Below are 15395 nucleotides of genomic sequence, written 5' to 3'. Positions count from 1 at the left end.
GCTGAACAGGTTCAGGTCCCATAGCCTCCGCTCGTAGGGCCTGCCTTGCTGCTCCCTGATCATGTGAGTGGCCCTCCTCTGGACCCTCCCAATGCTGTCCACATGACTCCTGAAGTGCAGCGCCCAGAACTGGACACAGTACTCCAGCTGAGGCCTGACCAGTGTCGCATAGAGGGGGAGGATGACCACCTTGGCCTGCTCATGATGCATCTGTGGATGCATGACAAGGTGCAGTTAGTCTTACTGACCACGTCCCCACATTGGGGCCCATGTTCATTTTGGAATCAATAATGACACGAAGATCCTTTTCTGCCTCTATGCTGACAAGAAGGGAGTTCCACAGCCTGTAGGTATGCTGCTGGTTCTTCTTTCCTAGGTGCAGTACCTTGCACTTGTTAGTATTGAATCCCATCCTGTTCTCACCCATCCACCCCTGTAACCTGTCTAGATCTAGTTGCAGCCTGTCCCTCTCCTCCAGTGTGTCCACTTCTCCCCACATTTTAGTGTCATCCTTGAATTTGAACAAGGTGCTTTTTACCCCCTCATTCAAGTCACTGATAAAGATGTTGAACAGTGCAGGCCCAAGGACTGAGCCCTGGGGGACCCCACTGCCCACATCCCTCCAGGCTGAAAAAGACTCATCCACCACCACTCTCTGGGTGCAGCCCTCCAGCCACTTTGTGACCCATCTGACTGTGTAGGCATTGACACCAGTCACCTAATTTCTTAATGAGAAGGGGGTGAGAGACAGAGTCAAAGGCCTTCCTACAGTCCAGGAAGACTATGTCCACCGCAACACCCGAGTCCAAGGATTTTATGACCTGGTCGTAGGCCACCAGGCTGGTCTGACAGGACCTGCCTCAAATGAGAACCCATGCTGGTTTCCCCTAAGCATGATCTCCCCTGCTGGTCCCTTGCAGATGTGCTCCTGGAAAATTCTCCCAAAGAGCTTCCCCAGAACCGAGGCCTGTAGTTTCCTGGGTCCCTCTTCCTCCCTTTTTTGAAAAAGGGGACCACATTGGCCCTTTTCCAGTCCTCTGGCACCTTGCCAGAGTACCACGAGTGCTCATAAAGCTGTGCCAGGGGTCCCACAATGACCTCTGCTAATTCCCTCAGCACTCTGGGGTGGAGACCATCAGGACCTGCTGAATTGAACATGTCTAGACCCACCATAAGTTCTCTGACTAGGTCCTCACTGACCCTGGGCCTGGCAGTGTCTCCCCTGGGTCTATCGGGGATCCAAGGCGGGGGGGTGCCCTGGTCCCTGCTCAAAAAGATGGAGGCAGAAATTGTTAAAGAGGTTTGCTTTGTCATTTGGTGTGACCACCAGATTTTCAGGATAATATGCAATTTTTTCAATGTTCTATAGGTACTATTTTATATGATTTACTTAAAATTCACTTAGATAGCTACTATGCATTTTTCTTCTTCATTAGAAATATTACCAAGTCAACTAGTCCTTGGATGCCAAACTTTCTATAGCTAGGTTCTCTGTAAGATGTATTATTTTAGATGGATCAATGGCCCATTAAATCCAGTATTATAGTTCCTGGAAATGAACCAGACCCAATGCCTCAGCAGAAGGTAGAATATTTAAGTACCAGTAATAAACTCCAATTGCTTAATGCCGTACAGCTGGATAGTAGGATTTCCCTTTTCAATTCTGGAATCACCCAAGTACCAGTCTTCAAGCTAATTAATTTCACAGGTAAGAATAAATCTTATAGAAGAGCTGACATTCCTTTAAGTTCAACATGATGAGGCTTTGTGATGTCAATGGTCAGAGTTAAGGTTGCTTAATCAGTTTTGATTTGTTATTCATGATTACATGTTGATTGACTGATCAGAACACTGTGTATGTAGTGAAGAGATTTCTAAAGTCTGTCAAGGAAAAACAAGATTTCTGTAGTGCACAAATTATTTAGGAGATATTTATTTACCTACACAGCTAAAATTCCTGTACAGGCTCTCATTATCTCCCATCGTGATAAATGTTTCATAGTTTATCTGGTCTTTATTAATGCAAACTTACCCTGCTTATATCCATTAAGAACTTTGTTCTTAACCTACCCACCCTGTGAGGGAAGGGGTGTGTTGGGGGAAAATGCAAAGCATCCTAGTATGTTGGGGGATTGAGTGAACTTGAATCTGGAAGGGATCTGGGAAAGAAGTTCAATAAACTAATTTAACCTAAATCAGTTAAGTCTGATGCTACATTCATCCAGATTAATCTTAAACTTGTTTCAGTCATTTTGAAAGCTTTTATGTGCACTGAACTTCTGTTGCGTTACAGATTTGAACTAGTTTCCAATCACTTATACCAATTTGTGTGCAATTCCTGTCCCTAGCCCACATTTAATAACTCCATATCTGAGACACACTGGCTTCCCGAACCTTAAAACACTTTTCCCACTATTTTCCCTCAAACTAAGTTATGTACAACCACGGTCCAGTGCTAGGAAACAGTAAGCTTTATGTCTACTACTAGTTAAGACTTTTAAATTCAGACAGAATACTGTGGAACTTGTCCTACTCTTTGCTACAGGAACATATAAAGGGACTATAGGTGCTACAAAGACCCAAGAGAGAATTCTGCTTAATGTGTTTCCATATTGCTCCCTGCCTTCATAAGCCTTGTGACAGAGAAGGAGGCTCAGAGTTGAAGGGCGCAACTGCGTGATACTGAGTTGTAGGATGAAGCTGGTCTGCTGCCCAGGGCATTGTCAACTCTAGGGAGACTTCTCTGAACTTATGCTGGCTGCTGTTTTAGCCCCTGAAGCAGCCCAAATCCTGGGAAACAAGAGTGGAGTAAATTCCATTTTATCCCCCTTCCCTCGGGCTGCATACCTTGTGCCAGGGGCGATGCATAGGCAGTGCACAGGGGTGCACATGCACCCTCTGCCAGGCCGTGCTCCCCGTTTAGCTAGCGGGCAGGGGGCAGGTGGGAGCACCAGTGCCCCCATGCAAGAGCTGGACAGGAATGGGGCTGCCAGCAAAAGCAGCCACCCCACTACCAGAAGTAGCTTTCATCTCACTCACTTTAAAGGTGAGTGAGATCAGCCGCTGGGGGGATCCTACCCCCTTATCCCAGTTGCTGACTGGTGTCAGGGGAGGCACGTGTCCTCCCTGACTCAAGAGGCACAAGACACTCATGTTCTGTGTTACGTCTCTGCCACTAGCCCTTTGTTTAAATTTCTTGTGTAGCTCACTGAAAATATTCCCTGCTGTTATGTGGCTGACTTCTATTAAAGATCTCTATGGCTCCACCACCTCAGAAATTTCTTGATGCATCCCTGACTGTCAATATCAAACTAGTAAGCAAAGTGTGAGCAGCCACTGTCTGTGCTGAAGCAAGCCTCTCAGAGCAGCCTCAAATGCTTGAAAGACAGACAAGTATGCATGCACAAGACCTTAAAATCATTATAGTATACAGGATGTTAAGCTGCTTTGTGGCAGATGGATTATTTTAACATTACCACTTCATACTTATTCTTTGGTATCACCAGGGACACAGATCTGATAAAAGTGCATCTGCTAAGCTCATCTAAAAAGAACCATCTCTATGCATCACCAATTAGAGTTAAAGTTGAACACTCTACTGTGCTTTTTGTTGTTAAAAGGTAAGGTCATTTTAATAATTTTGAACAGTGGCTAACACCAAGAATTAAGGAAGGTCTAGCAAAAACTACAAGTAAAGAATTCTAGTAAAGAGATAAATAATAACAATACTGAGAGTTAGGATCCTTATTATTTATATCCAAGAACTAATAAAGACACCTGCATACTTATTTTGCCATCTGTACAAATGAAGTTGAGCACCTGATTTTCAAGAAGCTTAGATGGGCAAATATGTATGTCTACATACAATTGCACTGATTATGAGCAGTAATGATGTAGTCAAGTGATCACAGGATCATAGGAAAGCAGGGCTTAAAAGGGACCATCAGAGATCATCTAGTTCAGGCCCCTATTCAAGGCAGGCTCATTCCTGACTAAACCATTCTAGTCATGTGTTCTGTTCCTCTAATTCGATGGAGATTCCACAACTGCTCTAGGTAGCCTGTTCCAATACGTGATCACCCTGAGCATCAAATGGCTTCTCCCGATCTCCAACCTAAATCTCCTCTGCTGCATCTTGAATACATTGATCCTAGTCCTGTCTCTTATGGCCAGAGAGAAAAGCTCATCTCTATGCTCTCTCTAATAGCCCTTCAGGTATTTGAAGATTCTTATCAAATCCCCCCCTCAGTCTTCTCTTCTCCAAACTAAATAACCCTAGCTCTTTCAGCCTTTTCTCATAAGTCTTGCTTTCTAGGCCTCCAGCTGCTTTTGCTGCTCTCCACTGGGGTTTTTTTTGTCTACATCCTCCATGAAGTAGGAAGCCCAAAACTGGACACTGTGCTCCACATGAGGTCATACTAGTGTGGAATAGTGCAAGAGGAAGTCTCTTCCCTCGATTTGCAAGTGATAACTTTGTTAATGCAGCCCAGTATGCTTTTGGCCTTTGCAACAAGAACACATTGTTGGCCGGTATTCAGTTTATGGTCCACTGTATGCCCCAGGTCCTTTCTTGCAGTACTACAGCCTCACAAACCATTCCCCAATCTGTATTTGTGCATGCAAATATTCTGTTCCAAGTGCACTTTGCACTTATCCTTGCTGAATCGCATGTGATTAATTGTGGACCATTTTTTGCCTATTCAGCTGGATGCTCGCCCTACTCTTGGGGGGGGGGTATCTGCAACTCCATTGGACTTGGTGTTGTCTGCAAATTTGCTCAGTATGTATTTGATCCCCATCATCCAATTATGATGAAGATTTTAAACAATACCAGACCTGGGACAGACCCCTAGGAAACTCCACTTGATACCTCCTCCCAGCTACACATTGAGTCACTGATGATTCCTCACTGAGCATGATGATGCATCCAGTTATGTATCCACTTTATGCAATCTATATTTCCTTGGCTTGTTAATGAAAATGTAATGGGAGAGAGTGTCAAAAGCCTTGCTCAAGTGAAGGTATATCACTTCCACTACTCTCCCTGCATCCACAGAGCCCGTTACCTTATCATGGAAGGAAATCAGATTGGTCAGGCATGACTTGCGCTCCATGATCTTTCCAGGTATTGAAATTAGGCTAAATAATCTGTAGTTCCCCAGATCCTCATCCTTCCTTTTCTTAAAGTTGAGTATTATGTTTGCTCTTTTCCAGTTATCTGGGACCTCGCCTGACCTCTACAAATTCTTAAAGAGGATTGCCAGTGGCTCCAAAATTACTCAGTCAATTCTTTCAGTGCATCCCATCCAGCCTTGTCAACTTGAAACCATCTAACTTCTCCATGTAATCCCTAGCCCATTACACAAGGCTGCTTGACTCACTCCCTCTCTTTGCTGCCAACTGTGCTGGGCATATGATAGCTGCCCCTATTTGCAAAAACTAAAGTACCAAAATCCATTAAATATTTCAGCATTCTCTGCATCATCCATAACTAGGTTGTCTTCTGCATTTTGTAAGGGACCTATGGTTTCTTCCTCTTAATTTTGACATGCTTATAGAAACCCTTTTAATTGGTTTTTATCTCCCTAGCCAGTTGCACTCTGACCAAGTTTTCATTTTTTTGTAGGATTCCTTTTTTGAGTTTCAACTAACCAAAGAGACTTCTGTCTAGCCCACCTGGTATCCTGTTGCACTTCCCATTCTTCTGTGGCAATGGGATAGCTTGCTCTTACACACTTTCAAAGGCCTCCCTGGATCCCTTTCCCTTCGAACTTGCCTCCAGGGAATTTGCCTATGCACCAGAACCCTGAGTTTGCTCAAGTCTGCTTTGCTGAAACCCCATGTTTGATTCTGCTGTTCTCCTCCTTTTCTTCCCTTAGGATCTTGAACACTATCATTTCCTGGTCACTGTCATCTAAATTACCTTCCACTTTCACATTCTCATTCTCAACCAATTCCTTGGTGATCAGTGAGATGCGTGAAATTTGTGATGATAAATCACAGACAATTATTTGAAAGACATGCAACACTTTCACAGATAGTTATTTCTTTATACCTCACTAAATTTCTGAAAATCCAAAGGGTTCTTGCCAAACACTGTTGAATGGGACCACTAAGCCAAGCCAAAACACAAACAAAAAAGGGAAAAAACCCAAAGGTAAAGACCCCCTCCTTCTCCCTTCTGAAAAACTTGTGCAAGTCCTTCTCTATAAACAGCAGATTGATGCACCCACTATCTATGACAGAGCAATTTCCTTTTCTTACCCATCAGGTCTTACATAATGTCTGGATTCCAGTGTTTTCATCTGAACACTTCTACAATTATGTCAGTGAGACAAATGAAAAAGGCAGCTGCTTGGGAACAGAAACTTGCATGGGAAGAATAATTTACATTTTTTTAAGTTAGTACAACCACTGTTATCTATTTACAGGTAAAATGGAGTGTTTGTGATGAGTCTGATGAGAAGATGACGTGCATTCACACATATACACATAAATACACATACACACACATATTCCATATTTACTCAAATCCACGAATTTTCCCTACTCAGCAGGTGGTTTCTGTGGCTCTGACCCTGATCCAGGACAGAGGCATAGCCTCCCCACCTGCTCCCTGAACCCTCTGCTTTGCACTGCCTCTGTTCTTCCACCTCTGCCGCATCTACCCAGTCCCCACTCCTGCCTCTGCCCCTCCCCAGCCATCTCCCATTGCTACTTCCCCTCAGTCATGGCTCCAGCTCTGGTTCCACTCTGGCCAGGATCAAAGCACATTGTGGCTCTAGCCCCTGCTTTACCAGGCAGCCACAGAGATGGCAGTGGCAGCTCTCACCCCTGAGCCAAAGTAGAGCTGTCACTGCTACAACTGCTGGTGCCTGAGCCAAAGCTGAAGCCGTGACTGAGGGTAAATGACAGCTGGGGGGCCAAATGGGCGGGGCAAGTGGCAGCAGGGAACAGGCTGCTCAATTCCCAACCCCACCCTTTCCCATGCCACTGCTTTCCCCATTGCAGCAGAGAGGGAAGGATGAATTTAAGATGACCTTTCAATAATTAGATTCTATACATGGAAAAATTAATCCAAATTTATAAATTTCCCCATGTATATAATACGATTATTGGAGGGTTGCCTTAAAATTCAAAGTTTTCTTGGATTTGGGTAAATGCTGTATTGTAAGCATCCATGAAAAATATCATTACACTGGGGAAATAGGGGTCACTGAATTGTGTCATATGGTCTACCTGTGATTTGCTAAGATTGGACATCAAAATTACTTTGAGTAGGATGAGGCCCAGCAAATTTCTGAAGTATGTTATTAAGTACAACACACCATTTATCAGTATGACTACTACAGCACCGACTCTAACCTGGAAAATTAGTTTGGCATATTTCTCTGTAAGTGCATATAATAATGACTTTCATTCTGTTTCCTTCATCAATCCCCTGTTAAAAATTATTATGCTGGTGTTTTCAACGAAGCAAAATAAATGCCACCGGATCCAAGACATTACCTCATATTCATTTGGTTTGGCAGCAATGTGTGGCAAAAAAACTCTAGAAAAATCTCGCCTGTGAAAATCTAAATCACAACAGCAAACAAACTTATCTGAGATACTTAACCAACATGCACTAGCCTAACAGCAGGATTCTTTCAAACTCTTCAGCATGATATTGGAAACAGCACACTGTCATAATTTTTTACAACTAATGCTGTAGGAATGTTACAAACAAGCACTTTATTATCTACAGACATGCCACAGGAAGGGGCAACAAACAAAAGGCATAGAGAAATACATATGCTATGTAATAAACTTACGTCAGGTATTGTCCTTCTCCCTCCCACCCACCAAATATACACCACACACATGTGTGTACATAAAAATACTCAGTCATTCAGTGTTCAGGACAAAGGCAGGGTATTGGCTGTAAACACAAACTAAAAGAAACAATCCTAAACATTATCTAAAACAACATATTTTACAGAATGAAGTAAAAAAGCTGGGAAAGTAAGGGGAAAAAAACCTTACCTTAAACCTTTTCAAAATGTTTAGGTAATTGTCACGGAAAGTAAAGAATAATAATTACTGTTACATTAACAAAGTCTTTGTCTTTTATTTCTATTATTTATATTGCTGTAATACATGAAGACTCCAGTTAGATGTCAGGACACCCTTAATCTATTCAACATATACATAAAGAACAAAAAACTATTCCTGCCTCCAAGACCTTACAGTCCAAGTATATAAATGTATCTAAAGATTGAAACACTTTAGAAATGAATATGGATATCAATTTAACTGTTACTGAAAGGCTGGCACTTTTGGATGTAAAGAGTTCAGTCTTAAAATGATCTGGAAGTGAAACATTCTAAAAATCATTGGAAGTGTTGGGAACGGGGAGCCCTAAAATACCAAAATGGAACTTTCCTAGAGCAAAAGAATTAGTGTGTCTGTGAAAGTCCTAGAGGATAATTACATGAGTTAATCTTTTGTTTTATACTTCATCTAAAAGGTGCAAAGTGGCACCTATACTGTAGTTCAGTGATTCCCACAGATTGAAAAACAAGAATGATTAAGATGTATTTGTTCAGTAGAAAATTCTATTCCACTAGAGGTCATTCTTCTGATTTAGGTAGCCCTAATCCTGAAAAAAAGGATTCTGGCTAGGGGAAAAGTCTAATGGGCTAGTTTCATTGACGAAGAACAGTGCTTATGAAGGGTCTGATGATAACTATGTTGTATACATGCAAGCATGGGAAGTACAAGGTGGAAAATAAAGTAATTTATGGCCCTTATCATTGTGCCTAATCAATTCCCTGTACACTGGGGAGATCTGGAAACATTTTAATAGCTTTTACCATTTCCCTGAATAGGAGTAAATTGCATGGAAAGAGAGAAGGAGTGCTGCTGCATTTGTGCCCTGCAAAGAACCTGTAAAGGGAGCAGTCACAACCCTGGGAAATGAAGAACAGTATCCCCTTCTTCCCATCTAGTTTCCTCTAGAGCTTCTTAAACCTTCTCATATGCCTCAGTGCTTAGCACTTTATTCAGTAACAGCTAAAAAGGATTGCAACAGTGTCTCCCTGGACAGTGAGAACAGGTCACAGCAGTGAGAACTGCCATCTCAGGTAGCAGTCATGGCTCAACTATGGAGGGGCTGTTATTGAGAAAGGGTGTTCCACCGAAGAAATATCTTGAAAAAGTGAAAGGATGAAGGGCATGATACTGTTGTCAGAAGAAAGAATTTTCTCCCAAAGACTGAGCTACCCCCCAAATGTATTTCAGAAAAGTGGTCCTTTTGGGGGGCTGGGAGGAAAGATTAACCATCAATCAGGGTGGTTAATTGGGGCTAATCTTCTTTGGAATGATCTGTTTCTTCAGGAACTTCTCACAGGCATGAAAGTGCCAGTGACACTTCATCACACATAACAGTTTGCATAAGCAGCTACCTTCCTATGTCCCTCCCCACTCCAAGTAACGATGTGTGGCAAATACCTATTCTGGATGGTGAGCATGTCTATTTGGAGGCTTAGCTTTTTAAAGTTGTATCATCAGCTCTAGGGACTCTCTGTTCCTGAAACACTTTCCACAATGAATGAAAAGCGATGATGGCATGGGAAAAGGAGGAGGGAACACACTTTAACCAACAGGAATTTCTTCATCTCATTTACACTACAACACATACCAAGGTATAAAGGGTGGGGGGAGGAGAGAAAAAGCCATCCCTTCACCTCCCATCAGCAAAGTTAATGTGTGAAAAGCCCTTGCTTAAAAGTCCAAATTGGTTGTCATGCTAGGTTTGTGTAAAGCCTTAAAGAAGAATGGTGTGAGGACTGTTTATAGAAAATTGCACTGGGTGAAGGCTATTTTGCTAATTAACACCCCTAGCCAAATAAATCCTTGCCTTCTCTTAAAATTAACCTCTTTTGATTAGAAATCTGTTTTCTGCTTATTTGTAAAGATCCCAGTCCCACCTTTGTTGGTATTCCCTATACACAAGTGTGCTTCTGAATGCATGTGTGTGTGTGTTGGAAGGGGGTCAGAAGGGGCTATTCTTGCTTGGTTTATTCATCATTTTAGGGCTCTCCTATCTGCAAAGCTTCTGTTAATGTCAGTGAAATCTAACCTATACAGAAGTTTCAGAGGTCAGGTATTTGGCATGCAGCATTTAGAAACCCAAGTACAAAGTTGATGAGGACGCTTCAAACACAGGGGATTACAGCGGAGATAGGTCTCCTTATACCAGATTGCAACTAAGGCTGGCTATCGAGCAGATTCAAGAAAGAGCCCACTGAGACTGCCTGCCTAGTGCTGTTATAGCTCATATTCTTGCATTATTTTTACTGACTAAACGAAGCCTCCCACTTTACAAAGCCAGCACAGAAATTTTATGTTTAATGCAATGCAACAGAAATAGACACAAGACAGTAAAACGATCTGCTACATGACCTAGAAAAGCAGATACTTACAGTTCGTAGGAACTGTATTTCATCTTCCCCTCCTTCACCCCCTTCAGCCATGGCTCTTGAGGAGTCAGCTCTGCTAAGACTCTGATCGCCTCCACTGGCAGCTTGCTGTGCTCGTACAGCTCCTCTTCTCCTATCGGTATTAGCATATAGCTAATCCACAGCCATATAGGGAGCCCAGCTAACTCCACTGCACTGCAGACTGTCAGTCAACCCCCTCACTGCCAGAGCCAACTGCGCTGCCTTCCTCAGCTACACAGCAAGCAAATCCTTTTATTTTTTCTCGTTGCCCCCTACCCTAGAGAGAAGCCTACTGCTAAGGTATTGCAGGAAGCATTCTATGCATCAGTAGTTTTCCTCAAATGTCTGCCCACAGCAGCAATAATGGTGAAGCATTAATAAAAAGCAGAGCTCACATTCCCATTTTCAGAGATTAGGGTCTACAATTTTGCATGGAAAAGTATCAAATCTAGAAGTGTGGACCTTTGATTTATACAAAGAGATGCAAACTCAATGTTCATTGGAAGAGCTCATTTTGACAAAGGATTTTTCAGCCTGCTTACATTAACTTCTGTTTATTACTCCTCTGCATAGGCAGCTGTGAGTCTAATTGGCACGACGATTTAATGGTCCAAAGCTTCTGTGCAATTGTTAACGCTGTCCTTTTCAATTGTAGTCATAGTAGGGATTGCAAACTTTTCATTTGAACCATTGTAAAGCTGCACTCAAACATTTATGGCTCTACATAATTCAGTTCGAGATCTGTAAATTTCTATTATGTTAAAAATAAAGCTGTTAAAATTACTTTAAATCCATGTTAAATGGAAGAAAGATTAAATTAATAAGAAAGATTAAATTAATAATAATATTTAGCATTTATATACAATTTTCTCCACCATAAATGTCCAAATGAGCAAGTTATAAATGGAACCTCAACCCTGGAACACCATTTCTCCAAGAAAATGTCCAGATTTGTGGTGCCAGAAAAGCTAGTTGCAAGGCTCTCCTCTAGGCAATAACATGGCCCATAACAGCATAATATCCAAGTGCTTCAGAGGCATTCATTGAAATGAATGATACCTATATGTAAGGTATAGTTATATGCAATTCCTGTTTTACTGATGGGAAACTAAGGAAGAGAGAGAAAATGACTTCCATGAAGCAACACAAGGTATCAGTAGCAGAGCCAAGTATACCAGTAAGCAATTAGCTAGTGGCTTGGGAGATCTGACTCACCTATTCTTCTTTCCACTAGGGTACCAGGCGCAGGGAAAAGTAAGGAGGAGAAGGGATCATCCAAACAACGGTCTCCTGGTAGGAGCACATATTAGCCCACCAAGTCTTTGTACGCTGTGACCAGAAGGAAAAAGGTGATAGGAACCCCTTGTAATATATATTTTAAATGTTCAGATGCCAAACAGGTGATTTCTGCTATTCAGGAAATCAGTTTTTTCTGTTTTAAAAGGGTTGAGTCCCTTCCTGTACATAGTTCTCGCTTGCTGTCCACTAGGAAGCCTCCCACAAGGTTACAAAGAGAAGTGAAACACTCCTATAAAAGCTCACTCCAAGAAATAAGCCTACAATTATACCCCAAAAGACAACTAAATGTGGTACTCAGTATTCCACTGAAAAAGCAGCAGCAGTTGGAGAGGCTTGTGTTCTTCATACACTTAACTGAATTTTAGCAATGACTACAGGTTTGACATGAATATTTTTTACTATGCTAGTGTGTTTAAGATTTGTTTTTATAGCAAACATGCTACAAAATACTGTACTATATAGGAAAAAGATTCTAAACTACAAGCACTTATGACAAGTTAACATGCATTCTTACAATATACAAAAAACTGACCATAGTTAGGGGTATCCAGATTTTATGCACATTTTTATCCATATAAAAACAATGCATCTTTTCAATTTGGAAGAGTATAGTGTCTGAAGGTTTTGTTCCAAAACAGTTTAAGGGAAATTAAATTAAATTTACATCACCAAACTATATTTGCTCATTTTCTACCAAACTGGGTATAATTCTCATCCTATGGAAATTGGTAGAAGTTTCACCTTTAACTTAATGGGTCCAGGATTTTACCAAGTTTCTTTAAAACAACAGATAATAGTTAGTTTTCTGCTTATTTTGATTTGAAAATTCATTTAGACTGTACCAATGCATAAAAAGATACGTGATATCCAAAATTCTGCCTAATATCAATTTGTATCAGTGACATTTGTTTTATTATATTTGTTAGAAAGTCCCTCTTTATTTTTCTTTGCTTAATGCTTGGTTTTGTAAAATTCTCAATGTGTTATTTTAGGAAACAATTTCCTGCCCCAATAAGCAAAATATTTTGGTTAGATTACATGTTTTTAAAATTGACAAATGAACTGTAACACTTTTACAATATTTGTATTCCTTAGAGTTTTCTTCTGCTTGGTATTATGTCTACATGTTTAATGATAAAAATATTCAGTTGCTATCACAGAACAAAATTTACAGTTTTCTCAAGAAGCCATAGCTGTTAGGGTTTTATTTCATGCTTTCCCCTAGGCTCCCCGAGATTGAGACCTAGCAGTTTATGAAGCTGCACTTAAGCAGATAATTCTCACTTGCACAAAACAGTACTTTTAAATTTCCAATTTCTACGTTCCAATTCATCTTGCAATTCAGTTTTGCAGATTTATTAAAGCTATGATGGAAAACAATTTACTCCAGATCACTGCATTTTTTTTTTTTTTAATAATTCAATTCAAAATGGCCACACATGCATTTCAGGGAAAGAAGTAGGTATATAGCGGGTACATCTACACAAGACACTATCTGCACAGTAGCCTAATAACACTGCACAGTAGTGTGCCAAGTAAAACCCAGGCTAATATGCTACTGTGCAATAAGTGCCAGTTACTGTGCACTGTTTTAGTACTTGGTAATCCAACTACAAACTCAATGCGCAGTAACTATGGCACATTAATGAACATGTAGACACACCCACTGTAAACTACTTTAATTCAGAGTTTTATGCATATTTTTTAAACAATATTGTGCTTAATTTTGCACTTAATTTTTTTCCAGTGAGTCAGTCTATTGAGGTCAAGCGATCAAAATCAAGACCATTATGACCTCCCGATTTATTTCAACTGACCATCAATTCGTTGTTTTACCATATCTCCAGCTGAATCCATTCTTGGCATGGGCTATGGTTCCTTAAAGTTAACCCCGAAACTTCTTATCTACAAAATTTACAGAACATAAAAGGTATCTTCCAAAGAAATATATTTTCTGTCAGTCATCAACATGTTTGCTTTGCTTCTTTCCAGAACACAGAAGTTCTAGTCTCTTACAAAGAGATACATGATGACTCTTCACATGTGTTCTTGCTTCTAGCTTGTTTTTTGGCAGGCTTTCTATTGCTTCTGCCAACCAATAAGTCAGAATTTTTATAGTGACACCAGCCTGGCAGTGGAAACCAGTAGCACAGAGAAATTTACAACAGGAAGTAAACATCCTTGCTGTGGCTACTAGAAAATATCTGGTGCTAAACTAATTTTAGTTATGTTTGTTTCAGCTTTTATAAATTGGCTTAAACTAAGCAGAGACAAATCATAAAGACTATAAAAGACATTTATAAAATGTGTGGATGTAGATATGCTCACTGGCATTTTTATAGGTGGGACATATTAGGTGGGTGGAATCATCCTGGATAGGGTGACCTCTCAAACTTTGAGCTTCACTGAAGTCTTAAAAGGGAAGATCTAAGCTGGTCTAAGTGATCAGCAGTGATTTAAGAACATCATCTGAACCAAGGTGAATTTTACCGAAAGGATCTCACTCTTCGTGCTACAGTTGTTATCTATCCCATTCTTATTTAAGATATCTTTGAGAAGCGACTTGTTTATCTATATTTTAATAATCACAATCTACTTGTTTACCTTTTGAATACCCTACAATAACAAATCATAGTGCTTTTGGCTATTTTTTTTTTTAAATAGATCTAACCCAGAACCTTAAATACAAACCCCTGTCAAACGTGTGGCTGTAGAGTATGATTTGAATCTTACGACCCAAATTAATGTCCTATATTTTGGTCTGAAATCAGATTTAAATTAGGAGGGAACCATCTTTTAGCATGAACATGGATACAGCAGAAATCTTAGTAAAAAAGCTGATCACTATAATTACAAACTATGATAAGAGAAACTGTAATGAACTCTGCTGTGTTTATCAGATTTCTGTAGTTACTCAGATTATTCCTAGCCAATTTATCTAACAGCTTTCACTTTCACTTTTCAGCCAGGCCTAATTTTGATTATAAGGAGTGGGGGGGAAGGGGCAGGGAACAAAGTGTAGTTACCCTTACAAAATACTGGTCATGATTACACTTGTAGGAGTTCTCTTTTAGGTTTAGTGCATGGTCTTTAGTATTTAAAGTGTTTAATTTGTAAAATTTGTGCACATTTAAAAAAAAAAAAAATCAGTTGGCAAAATCAGGACACACATAAATATACTAATCATGGAAGAAGAGTATCTTTAATAAATCTCATAAATGTTTTTGAATTCTTACCAATGATTCTTGGTTCACCAATGAAATAGATGAGTGCTTGAGCAGACAATCTTATATCACTTTTTTGCAGTTCTCAAGATCATCCTGCTCCTGCATTAAAAAAAAGTGTAACAGTTCACTCAAATGAAAAATAAATGTGATGCAATATTGAACAAAACATTAAAGAATATATTTCAAATAACAACAGCCACTGCCATGAGGAAGTAATCAAAATTTGCTGTGCATTCCCCATGTTATACCCCAGATAAACTTATCTTCTATCCACACAGAAACATTGAGTGATACTGTCATTTTCTCCCCAATTTGGGCAAGTGATATATGTGTAATCCTGTTAATAATTATAAGCTCCCACTAGTGGCACAAAAGACTCAGTACA

The 15395-nt window shown here is 40.3% G+C and overlaps 1 protein-coding gene across 1 annotated transcript in view; it reads right to left on the bottom strand.

Moving 5' to 3' along the window:
• The window catches only part of RYR3 (ryanodine receptor 3), a 666405-nt gene extending 655654 nt beyond the window's left edge, over window positions 1–10751 (bottom strand). The window contains exon 1 of the mRNA XM_019518966.1: window positions 10467–10751. Coding sequence (XP_019374511.1) covers window positions 10467–10517 — 51 coding nt within the window. The 5' untranslated portion in view covers window positions 10518–10751. The remainder of the gene's footprint in view (window positions 1–10466) is intronic.
• Window positions 10752–15395: the final 4644 nt, after the last annotated feature.

This window comes from Gavialis gangeticus, unplaced genomic scaffold (assembly GCF_001723915.1).
Source record: "Gavialis gangeticus isolate Ggan-Ray unplaced genomic scaffold, GavGan_comp1, whole genome shotgun sequence".
In the NCBI taxonomy this organism is placed as follows: domain Eukaryota; kingdom Metazoa; phylum Chordata; order Crocodylia; family Gavialidae; genus Gavialis; species Gavialis gangeticus.
The sequence above is the reverse complement of the archived record's forward strand: the minus strand, read 5'-3'. Positions and strand labels throughout refer to the sequence as shown.